The sequence below is a fragment of the Zonotrichia leucophrys genome, chromosome 3, assembly GCF_028769735.1.
Source record: "Zonotrichia leucophrys gambelii isolate GWCS_2022_RI chromosome 3, RI_Zleu_2.0, whole genome shotgun sequence".
NCBI classification, from domain to species: domain Eukaryota; kingdom Metazoa; phylum Chordata; class Aves; order Passeriformes; family Passerellidae; genus Zonotrichia; species Zonotrichia leucophrys.
In genome coordinates, this window is record NC_088172.1 from 50,213,557 (window position 1) to 50,234,777 (window position 21,221).

Sequence of the window (21,221 nt, forward strand, 5' to 3'; positions counted from 1 at the left end):
TCTTGTGCAAAACTTTTTAATAAAAAGAGAAAGGGTTCTCTGTAAAAGAAAGCAGGTACAATGCTAATAAAATTTAAAACTTTTCAAAGATTTCAATAAACCAGACGTGAATTTATGACAAAGACTATGTCTCAAGTTTAGAAACTCTCATTCTTACACCTGAAAACACAGCCAACACATCTGTCAATTATGACTTCTTAATTGCAAACCCCATTTTTCTGTTGGGAGATTTACTGGTGCATTATCAAGTTTTAACATGTAGCATCCATGATAAAGCTGTTAATAATTCAAAATAATGTTGCTAGAATGCTTAGATTCCTATAGAACCTTTCACATTTCATAGCTTTAACAGTTTTCCTTCCAGCTCATGAACTAACATTAACAGTTATATTCCCCTATATATAAAAACTCAGCTTAAAAAAAACCCATCTCTTTCAGGTGACATAAAAAGAACTTCCACGAAGCCCACAGTTTCGCTTTAGAAATGATACTTGAAAAATACCTTTACAGGGAAAAATAAAAATTCAGCATTTACCTTTTCCTGTGTTTTGATGTATGTGTGTATTATGGACATCACTTGACAGCAAAGATTTTGCCCTTTAGTGACTACTTTCCTGCTTGTCAAAACCAAGCAGGCAGCAGGGAAGAAATGGCATGTAAGCTTGCTCAGTTACCCATCCTGGAGCATCAAGTGACAGCTGTCAGAATGTGAAGCACCTGACTTCTTGCACAGCACCAGGACCAAGCTGAGGCTGCTCCCACACATGCCAATAACAGACTAGTGAGTAGCATTAGGAATGAACCTGACATTTCCCAGTGGTTCAAGCTGGTCAATGCTTCAAAGGGATATCACAGTCACTTCATGCAAAAAGTTGTCTGTTCACATAAATAGCCTCTGCATCAGTACCATATACCAGGCATGGTCCTAGAACATCTAAGCTATTCACAGACAAAGTCTGGTTTGGAATGAGGTTGGTGATTTCCATGCGGTCTTTGGTCGGATCATTGCTTAGCCAGGCACTTACGACAGACTGGTTCATGGTGCTGTGGGAAAGATAGGCAGTGCTTCTTCCTCCTGAAAGAAGGAACACGAAGTAAGTTTCAAATTCGTTTATATATTCTCAGAATTTGGAGAAACACAGTAGATATGGGTCAGACATAATGGAAATAAAATTTTACGTTTAAGTCAGTTTTCAGAGTAGCTGAGATGTCATTTCTTTGGTAAATGAAGGAAAAAATAGCTTAAAAAATCAAGTTCTTGAAATAATTACAAAATTATCTACCAGCTCTACCCTCAGCTAAGACAAATACATCACAGCAGCTATTAACTCATCTCACTGGAGAGTGTAAGTACCTGCAAGTTTCCCTATACAGATACTAAAGCAAGGGTACAAGAACACAAGTCTGTTTATAGAATGTCTTGCTCTATTTGGGGTTTTCAGCTTTGCTTCAATAACACTTATTCCCTACTGCTCCTCCTTCCCACTTTGCAGCAAACGATATACCTATATTTGACTTTTAATTTTTTCCACATAACACTTTATGTTCAAACTGAAGTCTCACACTGTAAGACCCATCATTCAGCATAAGATTAGCAGGTGTGAGAAGTGATGCTAAAGGATTTATACTTCATATACTTGCAAACATGCAGAGTCCAACTTGAATTAGTAATCCTATACTTTCCATAGATAAAACTTAACTTTGAATGACAACTTTGAGGCCAAAGGCAGCAGGTGACATCTGAAAGTTTCCCCACTACTGTCTAATGTGGCAAGGTAGCAGTCTTTGTGATTAGAATGTGAAAATAAATGCTTATATTAAAAGTCAGTATCATAACTTTAAAATCCTGCCACCATGCAAAAGGATCCAGTTTCATTTATTGAAAGTTTCAATTATTACCCTGAATTGTAAATTCATAATTCTACTATCTCATTAACCTACCAATTATTTTTGTATTCTAAGTTAGTGTAACTCCCTCAGAGACTCAATAATGTTAGTCAGACTGTCTCTGTTTCTCTTCTACAAACAGATGATTTTTAAGTGAATACAGTCCATCTTTGAAAGCACAGATGTGCCCTTCACACACTGGTCAGAGGGTAGCAGATTAAAAACACCCAAACCAGACCATGAAAAACCCTGCACAACTGTTTGCCATATAAGTAGTTTTTCTCAAGTGCTTATCTAAGAAAAGTGCTTATCTAAGTTTGCTTTCTAAGAAAAGAAAGCTGCTTGTAATTTTCTGTATTAAGATTGTGTTATTAATTGGGTCATGTGAGAACACTGACTGTAATGATGTTACCAACTCACAAATACAGTGCAGATGGACTTCAAACATCCTTACCTTGATGAAGAAAAGATGGTTTTTCAGATACGTTTGTGGAAGTATCCCAGTGCCAAAGAGATCCATCTTCAGAACACGTGAATAAATGATCAGGGTCAGAGGGATGGAAGTGAACTTCCCACACTGCAAGTATCAAGCAAAATAATTTCAAAACAAGTCTCAAGTACTTCAATCAAAGCATTGGGATACCATGATAGAGACATGTGTTTACAAGAACCCATGCCTCCATCAAAACTTTCATTTTTAATTTTGTGTGGGTAGGAAACCCAAAGCCCCATACTAAGTTATATACTGCAGTTTTCCCTCTGCTGGCAGGGGGAAAGGGGGTAAGAAAAAAGAAGGAAAAAAAAGAAAATACTCTATTTTGTTGCATTTTCAGTACTGTGAAAATTGTTGAAGTCTTATCTGAATTCACGCAATTTGCATGTCATCTTCCCTGCAGTTAAGTTTAAATCTGCACATAGCATGCATTCCTTCCCAGGACACACATTACTTTGTGTCTAAATACCACAACTGCAGAAGACATTTAAGTTAGTAAAATGTAATATCAATAAATATTTTTATTCCTTGTTATTTAAATGTAGCATCAAATCACAAAATTTTCAGCATAAAATGAATTGCTGTCTTGTTCACATAGTTGCCAGGAAAGTGAGCTATTTCAGCACTGTGGGGACACCAAATGAATGTTCAATCTCTCCTTCTTCGTCATGTTTTCAAGTTTGTTAGTATCTGCATTCTGCTTTACTTTATCTGCACTAGCTTCCATGGCTATTTATCACCAACCCTGCTAGAAACAGCCATTCTGATCAAATGCATCTAATAGCTCATTGAAGAATTGCTTACTAAGTCTACTTTTAGTTTAGAGAGAGTTCACTTTCATCTAAAAGCAGTCTCCTATAGAGAGAAGGAAGCCACATTTTCCAGATGAAAACATGGAGCAGTAGTAGGCATCCTGGGAAGAGTATAGAGATGAAGGTTAGTGATACAGAGTGAAGAAGGCCAAGGAGAAGCTGGACCTGAACCTGGCAAAGGAAGGGCTTCTACAGGTATGTCTACAGAAAAGGAAGGTCCAAGAAGGTGTATGTCCCCCAATAATCCATGCTGGAAAGCTGGTAATACTGGACAGGGACAAGGTTGAGCTACTCAACAACTTTCTTGTGTCAGTCTTCAATGGCAACCTCTCTTCCCACACCTCTCCAGTGGGTGGGCTACAAGACAGGGTCTGGGGAAGAAAAGTCCTTCCCACTGTAGAAGAAGTTTATGTTCATGACCACCTAAGGAACCTGAATATACATAAATCTATGAGATTCATCCCAGAGTCCTGAAGGAATTGGATGATGTAGTTGCCAAGCTACTCTCCATGTCTGAAAGGCTATGGCAGTCAGGGGAAGTACTAGGGGACAGAAAAAGGGAAAGATGGGCACAAACCCCTGTTTAAAAAGAGTAGAAAGGAAGATCCTGAGAACTACCAACTTGTCAGCCTCAGCTCTGGTCCTGGGAAAAACATGGAACAAATCCTCCTAGAAGCTATACTAAAACACATGAAGGACAGGGGCATGTAGTGATAGGACAAAAGGGAATAGCTTTAAACCGACAGTAGGTTTAGATCAGGTTCTTAGGAAGGAATTCTTTACTGTGTGGGTGGTGAGGCACTGGAACAGGTTTTCCAGAGAAGCTGTGAACGCCTCATCCCTGGAAATGTTCAAGGCTGGGTTGGATGGGCCTCTGAGCAACCTGGTCAAGTGGAAAGTGCACCTACCCTTGGCAGGGGAAGTTGGAAGTAAACAAGCTTTAAGATCTCTTCTAACCCAAACCATTCCATTATTAAATTAAGCAGCAAGTATGTGAGTGTTTTCTACCACAGTTACAACTTATTTTTACAGTAATCAGAAACTTCTCTAAAATGCTACCTTCTTCCCCCTCTCCATTTCAGATACTTACTTTCTGCTTCATGAGCATTTAGCAGGGACACAGGCATAGTACCCTGCCTGATGTCCCATATACTCAGCATTCCATCCTGGCCCCCTGTGGCCACAATATGCTGCTGATTGGGATGCCTATCCACACAGTGCAGTGGAACTCTGTCACCTGCCCTGCAAAGAGGAAAAAACAAAACAACCAAATAACCCAAACACAATTTTTTTATTTAGCTTCTCTTTTTCCCTTCCTAATTCCGCATCATGAGCATTGACAAGTGAGGTACCTGTACTGACAGGACCTTCAGTTCCTGTAACTCTGACCACCCCAGGCTGAAGGCACATGACATCTACTGGAAACCAGAGGTATGGCAATAACATGAAGCTACAATCGGGTTCTGTGCCCTATGGAACATCTACACAGCACCTGACAGCTTTATAGGAGTGAGAAGCCATGCAGGCAAATAATAATCTATACATACCTATAATAATATTATTCTGATGCATGATATAATTATAGGTTTAGTATATACTAAGAGTTAAAAAGGGAGATCAGGCACTAACAAAATCAGGTACCTAAACCACAATCTAGGAACAGCAATGGGAATTATTACACAGACAACAACAGGATAGAAATTTAGCCCATTTTCTTTTCTCACAGTACCTTATAAGGCACAAAGTTACCATTCAAAAATACATTCCAAATGCCAGAAACCTTACATTAGGCCTGTGAAGAAAAGCAAATATAAACAGGTAAAGAGTTTGGGGTTGAGGATTGAAAGTTTTTTTTCTCAAACAAGAGAAGTGCACAGGTATAATAGTCCTTCAAAAGTTAAATCATAAAATGCACCTGCTGAGCACAATGCTGAGTCACAACAGTGGTTCAGCCATTAAGCAGTCTGCCTTTTGCTTATTTAAGTACCAAAAAAGTTAAAATCCTTTAAAAAAATAAATCAGTAATTTACCATCCTGTTGTTAGGAAGCAATTAGGAAAGATTTGAATGAGATTATATAAAGTAGCACATGCTTTTCAGTAAATAAGTAAAAAAGTGGAGCTCTTACAAAGAAAATATTTGAGATGGCTCATTTCTTTGCTGTCTGAGGTCCCATATTTTTAACTGTCCAATTGAGTTTACTGTCAAGATCTCAGTTGTGCGAAGGAAAGTCACTGCATGGAGTGTACTGCTGTCTGCATTGTCTGCAAGAGATGAGGAAAGCTTTCAGGTAAACCTGAGGAATGCTAGTCTCCATTTAATTGCAACAAAGTAACTCTTAATAGAAAACAGAACACAGCTGCTTAAACATGTGCATAACCTCTGCAGTGGCAGGGTCAGAGACCCTCTAGTATCTGCAAATACCCTGTGAAAAAGGAGCCCTTCCTTGCTTACTGTATGAAACACTACTGAGACAAATCTGTAAGTAGATGTATTAAATTAGCTCTGGTGATTACAAAACTACTTGTTGATTTGTAAGATTTCTTTTTGTAGTTCCTAGAAGGGGAATTAATTCACCCAAGCTTGTGGTTCTCAAAAGCTAGCACTTATTGACAGAAAGCAGCTATGAAGCTTTTCATAATGGAATTCTAAACCCAAGAAACAGTAACTCTGGCTGATGGCATTAAGCAGTTTTATACAGAAACACTTAATTTACCAACTTCTAGACCTTTTCCGAATTACCAATGTGGTATCAAGTTAAACTCAAATTATGCTGTGCTTGTTAATAACTAAATAGCAAGGCCCTTTTTTTTCAGGTCCTTTCTCCAGTGCCTCTTTTTGTCAAGAGTAATTTACAATGTCAAACAAGCTTTGAGGTGAAACTTTTCACAGCTTTGAGGCCTTCTGAAAGAGACACTATTTTCTTGTATTTTATTTCTGTTACTATAGATAAACTTTTTATCTTAATTACAATGGGGTAACTTTGTTAAGTCTACTTTCACCTCAAGTATTTTAAAATTCTTTATGTCAGCTCATACTGAAAATATAGGCAAATTATTATCTTTCTGCATAAGATGGAAACATTTTCTGATATCAAGACAAAAAAGTTACACTGATGTCTATTTACAGATATTTGAATGAGTTTTCTGCCTACTGTTTAAATGAAAGCAGAGGGGAAGAAAAAACTCACTAAAACATCATTAAAAAGAAATGTTGGATTACTGAATACTGAGGTTCTAGAGGATTTAAAGTTTTATGACAGACTAACACTAAGTAGTTTAGCAATTATACACCTTCATGGCTCCAAATGACTTATGTTACATAATCTCTAACTTTTGAGATTTCTTTCTTCTTACCTTAACTGACTACAAACCTATGCACTTTGTACTGTACTCTTAAATCCACTAAACAACAACAAAAATAGCAAGGCATTCATTTGCAACTACTGAACGAGGTACAAGAGTCTATCTTCATGCTAAGGATTCAGCTTAGTGCCTGGGAAATGTCAAGGTGTCATTGAATTGGGAACCAGAAAACAGATTTCTTACAACATAGAACTCCATTCTGAAGAACCTGAGAGCCTCTTCCAAGATGTTCTCTCTCCTCCCTCTCCAACTTTTACTGTAAAACCATGAACTTAAAAATACCTAAGCGAATACAGAAATACATCTGAAATATGCTACAAGTACTTGAATTCTGGAGGGATATAGGAATAATCTGGAACAAAGATGTTCAACCTGGAATACTGAAATCAATACTCAATTAACTTTTTTGTTTTGTTATATTAACCTGAAGCCCCCCTCCAAACTAGACTAATTTAAAAACCCAGGTATTTCACATACCTATAGTTCTTACTGCATCTTTTTGGTCAGCCCTAAAGAGATTTATTCTACCATCTTCTCCAACAGTGACAATTTCTGGGTTGTTGCAGACGACTCCTGTACAGGCTGCTCCACCACAAGATGTGTCTTGATCCACATGATAATGAGCTTTCGCCCACCGGTGGTCAGCAGATAATGTCTAAGTAGTAACCAGACATGAAATCGTGGTCTTACATAATGAACATGATAAAAAAAAGCTTCCAGAATACTCATGAAACCAGAAACAAGCTCCAGGAAAGCCACACTACTTCATGGGAATGAGATCCCCTTATATAAACAAAAATCAAGAGATCTAAGTTTTCATCAACTCTTAAGCATAAAACCCTTCTATGACACGTTAATTATTTCTTCTCTGAACCACCATGTTCACATGACCTAGCAAACAGAAATAACACTATGGACTGTAAAATGTTGTTCATTAGGTTGATGTCTTCAATATTTCCCCAGGACAGGGGAAAAGAACTGACACACTTAGAAAATAAAAGGTCAGATTCAGATCTTGATTGCAAGGAACTTAATTTATTTTAGGTACCACACCAAATTATAAACTGACATTCACCTTTACTGTGTCACTATGAACAAACATAGAAAGGTAATTATGCATTTATTTCCAGTGATTTATAATCAAAGCAAAAGGCTACCGAGTTTTCCACATCTTCCTTCAGAGGACACACATGAGAATTCATTCATAATTTGTTAGAATTGAAAAGGAGTCGTTTAGTTCAAGAATGCAAAAACTCTGATAAGGCAGGCAGAAGTCCATTAATATCTACTGCCCCAAAACACTCTAATGTCTTAAAGAATGTTTTCAATGAATAGGCTTTATGGATACAGACGAGGCGATACCCCAGTCTGTCTCGCTTTGGAATCTAGTTTATGTAGCATGTGCGTAAAACGCTATTTTCTTTCCTCATATGTGTCAAATCAAACCTTTTTTTAACAGACTTCAAAAAGAAATTCATTTTGGTAGTCAGATGCTTTTATACTAAGATCAAAGTAACCTGTATTACAGAGAATAGCGTCTTAAAGCCAGTGCATGTCACATACCTGGTTATTTTGATGATGACGGAATATAGTTACAGTTCCTGTTGATGAGGCAACCACAATTCTTTCTTGATCCAAAAACTAGAGAGAGTTAACAAGAATGCTATTAGCCAATGTTAGTATCAAGGTGATCATTTTGATTTTAGAATAACCTAAATTATTGGTAGGTGGAGGAGAAAAAAACCAAACCCACAAAAACCACAGCAATATTGACTGGCTGTGTTCTTTTTCTTTGTAAGAATTTTTTGGCCAATCTCAGCATTTTGACAGTTCACTCTCGCTCAACTCCTCCTAAGTGACCAGCCCTTAAAAAATACGGATCTATTCAACACAGCTATTTTACCTGCATATCCATAACATCACCGTTGTGCTGGATGTCACACAGCAAATGAGGTTCTCCATGATATTCACCATTGAGGCCCGCATTTCCAAGGTCGCCAGCAGACCAAATGGAGATCCTGTTATCCTGAACGGAAAGGGTACCACATTTACTCGAGAACGCTTTGGAAAGCACCGAGCAGTAAGGCTCAGCCAGGGAGAGCAATGTGCCGCGGGCTGCGCACAGCTCCAGAGGAAGCCGCCCCGGCCGGAGGGGAGCGCTTGCCCAGGGGAATAACGCTGACGGGCGCGGGGGCGGCCCCGCGGCTTCCTTGGGGAGCGAGCACGGCAAGGCCAAGCGAAGGGCGGGAGTGCCGAGCCGGGCAGCGCTCACGGGCGGCTCCGGCCGCGCTCTCCCGCGCCCAGCGCGGGGGACCGAGGTGGCGTGGGGTGCCGCCGCCACCCGAGCCGCGCTCCGGCGGGAAGGTCGCGCCGCGCCTCCGGGCCCGCCCGGCCGGTACCTCGTTGTCCCAGGAGCCGGTGGCGAAGACGTCGGGGGGCTGAAGCGCGGCTGCGGGCAGGGGCCGCCAGCGCGTCCGGCTGATCTTCTGCGACACGAACTTGGCGCTCACGTCCTCCATGGCCGCGCCCGCCCCGCGCCCGCTCCCGCCCGCCCCGCGCCGCGCGCGCTGATTGGCTGCGGCGCGACGGCGAGCGCGGAGGGACAGGCCGGGGGCGCGGCGGGAGCGCGTCCGGGCCGGGCCAGGAGCGGCGCTGAGGCGGCCCCGCCGTTTGTAGGAGCCGGGCGGCGCCTGCTGCCCGCGGTTACCGGCACGGGCCGGGGCGGCGCTGTGCTCTGCCTGGCCCCTGCGAGCCGCTGCACCGGCGCCTATCGGCTCGGCGTCGGTTGCAGGTCGGGTCGGGAGTGGAAGAAACAGAGGAAGACGCGATGGTGCCGCTGTGTTCCCTGTCTGCTCGGCTGGGCCGCCTCCCCTGGAACGCTGTGTCCATGTGTCACCTTTGCAGGACATGCACCGAGTCCTGTTCTCTCAAAATGAGTGACTTACACAACGACTAAGCATTTCTGGTCTAAGACCTGCTTTAAGTATGCCCTGCTTCCAGCTGGGGCAGAGGTAATTTTCTTCCGAGTAGCAGCCACAGCGCTCTGTTTAGAATTTAATGTGGCATAATGGTGAAAACACTGCTGCGTCACCTGTCGCTGAGTGGCGCTTACCCCAAACCGAGATCTTTCCAGCCCTCGCTCTGCCGGTGAGCAGGTGGGTGAGAAGCCGGGAGGGAGCATGGCCAGGAGAGCTGACCCAAACTGACCAGAGGGATATCCCACACCACAGAATATACACACACTGTATAAACTGGGGGATGTTGGCCAGGAGGGACCAATTACTCCCTAGGGACAGGCTATTTATCTTCTTTGATTTGAATTATTAAAGGTATTAAGAGATAAGTTATTATTATCTCGACCCATGTATTTTACATTGGTTTTATTCCAATTGTCTTCCCCGTTCCCCCTGGGGTGGGCTAGAGTGGGTTGTGGGGCTTATGTGACCAAATATTTGCCTGGTACTTGCTGGCTGGCGTTAAACCATGATAATGTACTTACAAGTGGTACTCTCATTGCTCTGACAGATTCCTACCTGTACAGAAACAAACAGAATATTTTTTTGTCCTAAATGGTATGTTAAATCAAAGAGGAGCACACATGTACTTCCTTTCTAGTATTTCACTTGAGACCTAAACAACTATGCAATAAAAAGTTCAGAGGTTAGTTGTAAAATTAAAGGCTGACAGAGTTGTGTTGTCAGTTGTCATTTCAGAGGATGAGACTATTGGTCCAGTCACTGCAGTCCAGTAAGGGACTTTCTCAAAGATTTTTACACCTTCATTTTCTGCTGCATGTTTTTCCAAAGCTGATACTGCCAGGTCTCAGAGGTTCCATCAGATGGACTTAACAGCGGCTTGGACAAATTTTCCACTGTGTATTGCAGTTTTCCTGCTAAAGGCATCTGTCAGATTTCTTCTATACAGCATTTTTGAGTTCCTCATTAAGTCTGCTATGCTGTTTTGTAATCCCTCAGGTGTGATACCAAACCAGTGATATTTTATGTGCTTTATGCATCTTTTGAACTGCATTTAACTTTTTCCTCCATAATTACATTCAGCAGAATCCAACACTGAACATATTCTAAAAGCTGGATGCTATAGTAGTCTGCCATACTGCAAACATACCTTTTAAAAATCTTTGTTGCATCTGGCAGTAGCATTGTTATTCTGCAGTGGCAAATGCTTCTGGCACCCTTTATTAAGCTGCTTACAGCAGTTTTGCAAGTCACTGTTGACTCCAAGGGTATTTTCAGCTAATTTTTATAACACTTTTGAGAAATATCAATACGCACCCTCAGAATAAAAGCTGAATAGAAAACACTTTGGGATTATTGAAAAGTTTTATTAGGCAAATATTTTTGTTGGCTAGTTTGTGATTTCTGTGTGTATTATTTTACCTTGTGCTTTTGGATAATTTCTTTCTTTGCTCAGGATTGCTTGTTCAAAAGCATTTGGGAAGTATTAAGGGAAGTAAGTTGGACATACAGGCTTATTTTCACTTAGAGGAAAAGAAGAGTCACAGTTTTTCTTTCCTGTCCTACATTTCTTAAAGAAATTGTTGGCAGCATGTTATATGACAGAAGTGAGAGCTGTGACAGATTTAGGGCTGCTTTGCAAACCTTTAAATATATTCTCTGTGCTTGATCCCTGTGAAAGATGTGTAGAGCATTTCACTGTAATGGCAGATTTACATAAAAATATAAAAGGTGGAAATCAGCACCAGGAGAAAATACGCCTTATCTAGTATTTCTGTGGTTTTCAAGAAGGATGTTAAGTCTAGATGAAGCTGCCTCTAAGCCTTGGGTCCAAACATACCAGCTAAGACAACAAGGAGCATCTATGTACAACCCTTAAATATGGCTAAAGCTGGGAGGGAAAGAGAACTGAAAGCATGCCTGTCTCTGAGAGAAAGTAGGGGGCCTGAGAACAAGGCACTTACTAGATCAGTGATTGTACTAGAGCACAATAAAGCTAATTCTGAACTGGATTTGCTTATAATCTGCTTTTCTCCATCATCATTGAACAATATTTAAAGTTATTTGGAGATGCCAAAACAATGTGTACAGCTGGTAAGAACTGCTGGAGCTGTGCCCAGTTTATTCTCTTGAGCGAGTACAGTCACACAGCAGTGTCCTGCAGAGCAGATGCAGGAGCAGAAGGCCCAGCCCTGAGTGCAGTCATAAGCCCTGTCCTTGGCTGGGGCTCCCACCTGGGCTAGGACACGCTGCTCTTGGCCTGAGCTCTTCTGTAGGAGGGCCTGTGCTCAGCCATGCTGCCCAAACTCGGTGCCTGGCTTGACCTGGGGCCTGCCTTCAGCTGATGGCAGTCATTTCTGTCCCAGCCCTGCTCCGCTTGCTCTGCTTAGATGCTGTGGGATGGTGTGTCATCTGGAAAGTCTCATCTGGAAGGATGGCCCTCCTTCAGGAAGGGTCCCAGTTCTGCTGCTCCCTAATGGGAAAGTAACTGATGAGTCCTTCTCACCTCATCTTTGAGTGCAGAGCTGGTAAAACATGCATGTGGAGTTCAAAATAATGTAAACTTCTGAAATGGTAATAAAAAGGGAAGGTACACATCAAACTGGCTTGAGCTTATAGGAAAAGAAATGAGATGAAGGAGAGTGATTAAGTTAAAAAGCAGAATGGAGTCAAGAAGAGGAGGAAGTGTAGGTGTAGAAGCCAATTAGCGTAGGGTTTGGGACATAACTGCGGAAATGTACAGCAGGAACACTTCACAAGGAAATTTCTGCTTCTGGTATACAAGCAGATGGGAGCAGACAGTGATGAGCAATTTTTCAAATTCTTCCAAAATTCAAAGAATTAAAAAAAAATCTAATGGGCTTATGTGGTGGGAGGGAAGGAATGAAACAGAAATAGTAGTTTGGAGGGGTTTATATATAAATGTATGTAAGTACAGCTAGAGGATTGGGATGTGGGTGAATGTGCAGCAAAGGAAGAAGAGATGATGTGCTTACAGTTAGTGGGATCTTCATGTCAGAACAATCATATGGGGGCCCACTCTGGCTGCTGGCATTCTTGTGCCTTTTCTCTAAGAGAAGCATCCATGCAGCAGCTCCCTGCAGAGTCTAGGGAAATGGCTCTATATGTGGAAAATGCAGGTGCCTGCAATTGACAGTGGGCATCCAGAGACCAAGGTGCTCACACTGATTTGGACAAGTCAGGGGGCATAGAATACAGAAATCCCGGGTATCAGAGCAAATTGAGAGGTTCCATGTGAATGGTGATGGCCAGAAACCAATTTTTTTTATTATTTCTGCTCATATTTTTCACTGGTAAAGAATGTCCATGTTGCTTTTAGTTTAGTCTCAATGGATGTGCTCCTGATAGGTTTTTAAAATGTATTCATGGCTTGGGATTGTGGAACTGAAAGAGTTAGGGACTCCTGCATTTGTTTACTGCATAAATGGGTGCATCATGCCACTATTGGTGCATGTTAGTTTCCCAGGGACCTTCGAGGCAACTCGGCTTGCCTGAGAGCTCCTGGAAACCTGCCAAGCCAAGTGCTGTTTCCTTCACACGTGCCTGGTATCCACCCAAGACACCCCAGATATTGTTAAGGAAGGCCCACGCTTGTTTTCATTCTCTGAATACCCACGGCAAATAGGTACACTTAGTCAGAAAGAGACTGGGCAAGACTGCAAACTCTTAAGAGAGAAATTAAAAAAAAAGGCTCCATGACAAGTCTAAGCCTAATTCAAGCTGGTCCTGGTAAGCAGCATCAGCTTGTATGTAAATGGCTTCTGTTGTGCTTTTGGTCTCCCAAGGGGGTAAGTATCCCTGGAATGCTTTTAAACATGGGCCAGCTATTTTCTTGGCAGCAATCTCTCTTTGTGAGAGCAATGCAGTTTGCTTGCATCTGACAACAGAAAATGTCTTTTGCATTTAAAACAATTAAGTATTTCTGTGCTGTACTTTTACAATGCCTGTCTGTTCTCTGTACTCACTGCTCTTTGGGAATTCTTCTCACTCCATGGCTTCTTTCCTTCTCTCTCAGCCCACTGGGTGTATCAGGGAGCCCTTTTATATTCTGGGACAGGCTGGGAGGCTCACACGGACTGCAGTTGCCAGATCATGCTTAGGAGAAGTTAGATGGAGAGCACAGAATGAAGCAGATCTGTCTCCAGGATGAAAAGAACCAGATGGGAAGTCTATGGATGGGACTGGTATATGCATTGAGCAACTGTCAGATTTGCCCTGGACTGACTGCAAAGTAGAGAAGCAAATTCCCACCTTCACCTCTTCACCTGAACCAGCAATGATTGATTGCCTGAAATAGATGTGTGGAGCTGAAACAGGTCCAACACTCCCAGCCAAGATGGGCTCTCTCACAGAAGATAAAACCTGTGTAATCTCCCATGGTGGTGTCTTAGGCTGTGTATCTGCTGGATGACACCTTATTTTCCCCAATGTTTATACAATATACAATTCATAGGGCCAACCCATCCACAGTTTTGTATCACCATTCTCATGTTTTAAAAGCCAAGCACTGCAAATTCTGCTGCCTGGTCCCATGTAGATGAAATATCTGTGCCAGTGTGCCTGGTTAGGAAAGGAAGTGCTGCAAAACTATTCCCATTTGCAGGGACCAGAAGGCAGCACAAATACAGAAGTCACAGCACTGACAGTGGGTTCCCAAAATTGCAAAGATGGTATATGCTTTCCCTTTAAACAATAGAAACGTGTATAAATAACAGGTGGCAAATTAATATTGGCGGCAAAATGAATCATAAAGGAGTTTTAGAGCAGAGAGAAATACTACATTATGGTAAAAAGTGAATTCTCTGCTTTTCCTAGTTATGTTACAGGCTGTGGGAGGATCTGAAGGTGCTAAAACTTTTCCCTTAAGATTGCTACTTCATCATGGGCATATGCTGGCACACAATAAAGGCCCATGGCATTTACTAAATTCTGAGCTATTGTCCTGGACGCCTCTTAAAAGGAATTTTAATTTAATTTGTAACTTTGTCCTACGCCATCGGCATTGCACCGGTAGATGCTCCTGTGAACCATCGGTGCTTTGGCGGCTCTTATCCAATGCAGGGCTGTGCCAGCTCTCCATGTCCTTCCCCGCCGCCGCCATTCCCGCGCTGTTTCCCGGGGGCGGTCGCACCGCCCTGCCCCGTCCCCGCCGCGGACACGCACAGGACACGCAGCTCCCACGCCCCCTGACCAATCGCAGCCTCCAACACGTAGGCCTGGCCCGCGCGGGCTGGCCGTGGCCAATAGGCGCGCCCCATGCAAAACACCGCGCCGGGAGACGCCGCTAATTGGCTCCGTCGCAAGGGCGGCGGGTCGCGCGCTGGGCCGGAGCCCGGAGCTGGCGGCGCAGCCACCGTGATGGGGCTAGCCCGCCCCGACACCGCCTGCTCCGGTACCTGGCGTGTACCGACTTGTGTCTCGGGAGTGGCGAAGGCCGGGTCAGGGGGGAAAGCGAAACGGCACCTCGGTGCGCACGCACTATCCCATTCATTACCAGAGCTCTTAAGTTCACATACCCGCGCCCCCAGACCCGTTCCGCCCCGCCGCAGTTTCTGACGGGAGAGCAGGACCGGGGTCTCGCCGCCAGCGCGCGATCCAGGGCCCCAGCAGCAAAACGCGCGGGTCGGGAGCAGCCGCTGTGCATCCCCGCCCCGGCGTGCGAGGATCCCCCACGCGTGCCCCTAGGCGCGGTGGGTGCGCATGCGCGGGGGAGGGGGCACCGCGCCGGCCGGCGGAGCGGCGGCGGCAGCGGCCGGGGCATGTCGGGCGCGCGGGGCGGTGGGCGCGTGGCCCCTCCCCTCGGCGAGCGCGCGGCAGCCGCAGCGGCGGCGGCCGCGGGAGGAGGCGGCGAGGAGGCGGCGCCTGTGTCGGCGCTGGAGGTTGTGTCCTTCCTGGGGAAGCTGCTGTGCGCAGTCGCGGCGCTGAAGGCGGCTCTGTACCTGCTCCGCAGAGTGTGCCTAGCGATGGCCTGGAAGTCGGGCGGCGCCAGCCACTCCGAGCTCATCCACAACCTCCGCAGTGAGTCTCGGGGCGGGGGCGCGGGCGGGCGGGGCTCCAGGGCTGCGGGGCGGCCGTTACCGGCCGCCCGGTGACCGTTAGCGACCGCGCGCTCCCGCCGCGCCCGCCCGACCCGCCGCCAACTGTCACGGGGAGCGGCACCGGCGCCCGGCCTCGCGTGTCCGCGTTGTCCGTCCGTGTCTGTTTGTGCGTGTCTCTGTGTCCGACCGGGGGTGTGTCCGTGCGTGCCCGGCTGCTCGGGCGGGGGGTGTGTGTCCGGGCGGCGGCCGGTGTCGCAGGGCGGGCCGGGCTGTTGTTGCGGGAGGCAATGCGGCGGGCGGGGTGGCGCCGATGGCGGTCCCGGAGGGGAAGCGCCGTGCGGCGGCCGTGGCTGTTCCCTGCTCGCCGCGTCCCCCCCTCGCCGGCCCCGTTCCCGCCGCCTCGTTCCCGTCTGCCGTGTGCGAGCTGAGGCGGGGCCGCGGCGGAGTGCCGGAGGGCCCGTGATCCCCCGCACGCACCGGGATCGGCGCCCGTCTGGTCCGCTCCGGCCGGCGGGACTGGCGGTGTCGGCGGGCGCCCTCCGGGCTTTCAGGCCCGGTCTGAGCAGCGCAGCGGGAGCCGCCCGGGTTCGGGAGTCGCGCCGAAGAGGCCGCGGCTGCTTGTGTTGGTGAAAGGGGCGTGTGGCGGCAGTCCCTCCGCCCCTCCCCGGCGGGGTCCCGAGTGGCTCCGCTCGAAGGGCTGGGCTGGGACCCAAGGGGAGAGGAGCGGAGCTGTCGGGGTTGCGGACTCGTGCTGTGACAGCCGAGCTTTGCGTGGCTGCCCGGCACCGGGCGCTCCCTTGTGCTCGCCCGGGGTTTGTGCTGTCCCCGTGCTGAACGGGGAAGGTGTTGGGCGGGCGCGTCTTCGCCGATGTACTTCAGTACATCTTGAAGTCTGCAGGTCCTGAGATACAACACCTTTTGTATTCGAAGCTTGCATTTTTCATATTAGGATAGAATTACCCTCTCTTATATATACTTATAGTATTCTTTGTCTCTGCTCCTGGCCTTTTCCCTTTCTCTTCTCAAGTTCGTGTCCTAGATGTAAAAGGATGTAGATCTGGAGCCTCTATTATGACAGTTGTCTCCTATTTTAGTGATACTACAACACCGCAGACAAGGTGGCCTCCTTGGTATTCTGGTGTCATAGGAGAATCACCCTTGTTGTTTTCTCCTTTTCTCTGCTTATGTTAGATCATCTGATTCTGTGAGGTTTCTCAGTATTTTCTTTTGACAACTATCACATCCAGCAGAATAATACATGCTGAAGTGACTTTCAGCTTCCATGTAAAAACTACTAATTGTTGTAGAGTTTCATTGTAAAAATTCTGTTTAACAAATGATAATATCTTGTCTAGTTACAAATGTTGCAATACATTTGTTTTGTTTTGTTCTGCAACTGAAAGGGCTAGAGATACTGTTTTAGTGAAATACTGTTCTCTTGCACAGCAGGGAAAAGTTTTTGATGTAAAAATCAATGTTAAACTCCAAAATACATCCAAAAAGCAATTACTGCCAGAATAGTCTATGACACTCAGAACCTGAAGGCAAAACCAGTTTCTTTATTGCAGAAGACAATGACAGTTTTTCAGCACATGGAAACTGTTTAGGGCGTTGCAAATGATGATGACAAAGCTGAAAACCATTGTAGTTAGTGTACAGCAATAGCTGTATAGAAAAAGGAAAGTAAAATAGAAGTGCTCAATATTGTAATCTCAAAGCATGCACTGATGGTAATTTCCCCCTCTCTGTTTTGCATATGCATGCCAAAATATTTTGAGGGGTGTTAAAAAGAGAAATAGTGGATTGGCAGTAAAATATTGTGGAAGCAGAGGCTTTTGGTCTTGCAGGAAGACTGTGTTGTCAGCTTCAATGGGACTCTGTTCATATTGTAGGGCTTTATCAGTGCAGAGCAGCTGCTGAATTAAGACCATGACTTTCAAGTTAGAGTTCCTCAGGTAAGATGATACCTTGTTGCTAAAGTTGCAAACAGATTTAGAAAAAAGTACTGTTTAATGTGATACAGTTCTCCCAGATATGTTTCAACCAACTTAAAAATTATTGGTTACAGAAAGACTGTAATGTTCCATAGAATTCTTTTGGAGTAGTAGATCCTTCACGGTATTTTCCCCACTCTAAAAACAGCTACATAGCATTTACAGCATTTCATGCTTAAAAAAGTGAGAATGCAAATTGGATGTGGTTAATTTGATGTTGTCCATTGTTTGTCTTGTGTGGAACTTAGTGAATGTGTGTGTAATGTAATGCATATTTTGCATAACTTAAAATAATGCAGTAGGTTTTCTTCTGCAGCAAATCCTGGTAGAGAAGTTCTTGCCCCTGCCCTTATGCCACAATTCTTCTCTTGACTCTTCTGATAGAATTGCTTGTGAGGGAGGCAGTGCTGTAAGACTGGGTCACTTTCTCATGGCTTGTGAAACATCAATATTTAAGCTCCTCAATGTCTGTAAGCTGTTGTACTATTATGGTTAGAGAAGCAGTGAACTTGGTTGTGCATAAACGAGGACTGGGGAGAATGGGAACTTACTAAAGTGGTTTTGCTTCCAAATAAAAACATCATTGGAAGATTCCTGTGTGCTACATGTTCTTTTCCTGTATGCTACAGAACAGCTATAAAGATTATTCTTAATTATAGGCTGTTGTTGAGAGTTGCTAGTGCTTCTGTTTTGTGGCAATAAAATTCTCCATTTTATGACATTTGCTTTACTGCTCATTTTACTGTTGCCTTAATTATAGAACTAACTTTTCTGTAATGTAGCAATCATTGTGTTAGGCCAGTAACAAGTGATTTTACAGTGCAAATTTAGGCAATTATTCTTTATAGGCTGCATCTTTGCTGTCCTGTCTTAAAAGGGACAAAGCTAATAAGGAGGGTCCCAGAACTTTGCATGTTTTTCAGCACATGCCTAGGGACAAGTGACCGAAGAATGTTACAGTACATTATTTTGTTGTTTTGATTTTTAACTTCTTGTTGCATTGTAATCATGTTTTTGTGCTGTTAATTTGAGGCATCATAGATGCACAATTTGACATATGCAAAATAAACTTGTTTAAAACATGCTCTTCACAACAAAAATGCTGTCCTTGAATCTGCTGTTGCTATGAAGTGTTCAGCTGCTTTGTTTCAGTGATTCTTGAAAGTACTTCTCGTTTTTTAAAAATGCCTTATTTAAATCTGAATGATTCTTTCTTCATTAAAGCCTTAAAACAAATATTTTCCACCTTCACAGAATAATTATTAAAATATTTGCTTTTTTCTAGCTGAAAATACTTGAACATGTTCCTTCAAACTTGAGTAAACTTCTCCCTAAAATAAATTTAAAGTAAGATCTTTTAGCAGACAACATTTCTAGGAAGCTCTCTGAATGCAGGTTACAGTGGAGTTAGAAATCATACTAAACACAGAAATAATTACCTGTGTTTAAATAAATAACTCTAACAGGAGATTTTTTTGAAATTATGAATCTGTCATAAGAGGTGCTGAGGAAGGAGGAAGAGAATTGGTGAGTTATTTACTGTTGTCTTGCTTAGTTGAAAGTCTTTTGATTCTAAGTCTGTAACTTTTTTCCCTCTCTGTATTTTCACCTATCTGCTGATAGGTTACTACTAGGTCATTTCATCTTCTGTCTTTCATACTTGGGCTTTTGCCAAGTCCTGCTACTTTACATGCCAGCATCTTAGAAATCAGCTTTTCTTTCCCAGCTGAAGGACACAACACTTGGTTCCCTGTCCAATTCACAAGCAATCGAAGTTCATTAAGTTTCCTTGTTGTGCCTTTTTCCTCCAGTCAATGTCATGCTGCCATAGGACAAGCTTGTTTTGCTTATTTCTCTGAGCATCTTGTGTCAATGGTGTTTTCATCACATATATCTGCTCTTGAATCCACAGTTCTCAGAGAGAGGGAAGGTGAGTTAACTTGGCTGTGGCAGAAGTTGTTAACCATCTGTGGATTTGTTTCTTGTGACATTCTTTTACCTTCCTCACCTAATAAACTTGTGTTGCAAAAGTTAGCAACTCTAATTTACAAGATTCCATAGAATTTTGCACCTCACATAAGATCAGGGTCTTAATTTTTCAGTGTGAATGATGCTTGAAATGATTATATATTCAAATATTATCAGGGTCTGAGAATTCTATTTTTAAATATGCTAAATGTATTTCTCAACGTGTTTTAATTATTTAGATATTAAATAATTAAAAATGGCATCTTACATGCTTCGTCATGATGAAGGCTTATCTGCAATAAATCTGCACCTTTGGTGCAAGTTTCTGGCTGCTGAGGACAACTCTCTTTGGGAAATGCCATGAATGGGAAAGCATTGCATACAGTGAGCATCAGCTAGATCCAGCAAGCAGTAAACATTGGTTTTGTTTTGTTCATTTTCCTCTCTCATGTCTTTTCCCTTGGTTTATCCAAATCTCTTCTATCTCTGTCTAATTTTTCTTGAGGAAGAGTAATATGACTTGGATGAACATGAAGAAGGGAAATAATAATGGAAAATTAGACCAAATGCAATGACTCCCCTGTATGAGCACTTTTTCTGCCTGTTGTGTGCATTCAGTGACCATTCCTTCCTTTATCATGAGTGTATTGAGGCTTCAGTGACTAAGCATTGTAACTTATGACCAGGTAGTGAAGTGGTTAGAAAGTGAACTATTTTTTTCAATTAAAAATTAACACATCCACTGATAAGTTAATTTAAGAATATCTAAAATTTCTTAAATTTGGTTCATGTCTCAGGTGCCAGGCTTGAAATCTGTGATGCTATTTTTTGGAGCGTTGAGATTTAAAAAAAATTTTGTTAGCAAGTAATTTGAATAATTTCCTAAAGGAGTTTCTGTGAAACTTTTTTCTTTTTAAGTAAGATTTCAGTATTTGCTAATGATTTGCCCATATCAGTGAAATGTTTTGAAGGAATTTCTGTACCCTTGATCTTTTAAGAGGCAGGCCTTCAAGTAAATCAAGACAAATAGATACCCCAAGTAATAGGAAATGAAAACAGAAAGAAAAAAAAACCAATCTAAATTTAATAACATCATGTTTTATTGGTGTGTAAATTAAGATAGTGTTCTTAACTGGTTTTTTGTTGTTGGCATGTTTTTTGCACATAATGTTAGACAGGCTGCCAAAGTAATGTTAAAAACATACCCATACTTTCCCAGAATCTTCCAAAATTCAGTGCATCAAAATCCAAGTCCTCGATCATTCAAGGAAAAAAAGAGGGCATTTTTTGCTGATTATTTACATCACAAATCTTTATAACTCCTAATAAATAATTTTAATTAAAAATATTTTGTTATTTTGCTTGATTGGAGACATATTCACATATAAAAATAAAAATATATTGCCACATATGATTTTGTCCTGGTGGTCTGAAGCTGCCTAGTAATCCATAGCAACATAGAAATGATACTGCATATGTGTCCAAAACAGGTCATTACTGCTGCATGTAGGCATTTTAGAAAGAGGGAATCCTCCATGGTTTAGCTTTAGTACAGCTCTAAGCTTTTCTTTTAATGCTACTGTTTCTTTCATCCCGGTGTAGATCAGGAGATCACCAGGAGCTACTGCAAAGCCTAGAAAGAAATGTGTAATATTAATTTCTTTTTAGT

The 21,221-nt window shown here is 43.2% G+C and overlaps 2 protein-coding genes across 4 annotated transcripts in view; one reads left to right on the forward strand and one right to left on the reverse strand.

Moving 5' to 3' along the window:
- NUP43 (nucleoporin 43) lies at positions 1-9,132 on the reverse strand. Its single transcript, XM_064706939.1, has 8 exons — positions 8,956-9,132; positions 8,460-8,582; positions 8,120-8,197; positions 7,034-7,211; positions 5,320-5,455; positions 4,283-4,434; positions 2,342-2,464; positions 1-1,075 (listed from the first exon to the last, which is right to left on the reverse strand). Exons 1-8 carry the CDS (start codon positions 9,073-9,075, stop codon positions 861-863), a joined length of 1,125 nt encoding a protein of 374 aa, XP_064563009.1. The 5' UTR covers positions 9,076-9,132; the 3' UTR covers positions 1-860.
- A 6,164-nt stretch (positions 9,133-15,296) lies between these two features.
- Positions 15,297-21,221, forward strand: part of PCMT1 (protein-L-isoaspartate (D-aspartate) O-methyltransferase) — a 36,243-nt gene continuing 30,318 nt past the window's right edge. For 2 of the 3 annotated variants that reach the window (XM_064708134.1, XM_064708133.1), the window contains exon 1: positions 15,297-15,570. In XM_064708134.1, coding sequence (XP_064564204.1) covers positions 15,312-15,570 — 259 coding nt within the window. In that variant the 5' untranslated portion in view covers positions 15,297-15,311. The remainder of the gene's footprint in view (positions 15,571-21,221) is intronic. The other variant, XM_064708135.1, reaches the window with a different exon arrangement.

Coding starts and splice junctions, on each gene's coding strand:
- NUP43 (XM_064706939.1), bottom strand. CDS start 9,075: ATGGAGGACGTGAGCGCCAAGTTCGTGTCGCAGAAGATCAGCCGGACG. Junction 8,583..8,955: donor CCGGCTCCTGGGACAACGAG/GTACCGGCCGGG, acceptor CTTTCCGTTCAG/GATAACAGGATCTCCATTTG. Junction 7,212..8,119: donor GTCATCATCAAAATAACCAG/GTATGTGACATG, acceptor GTTACTACTTAG/ACATTATCTGCTGACCACCG.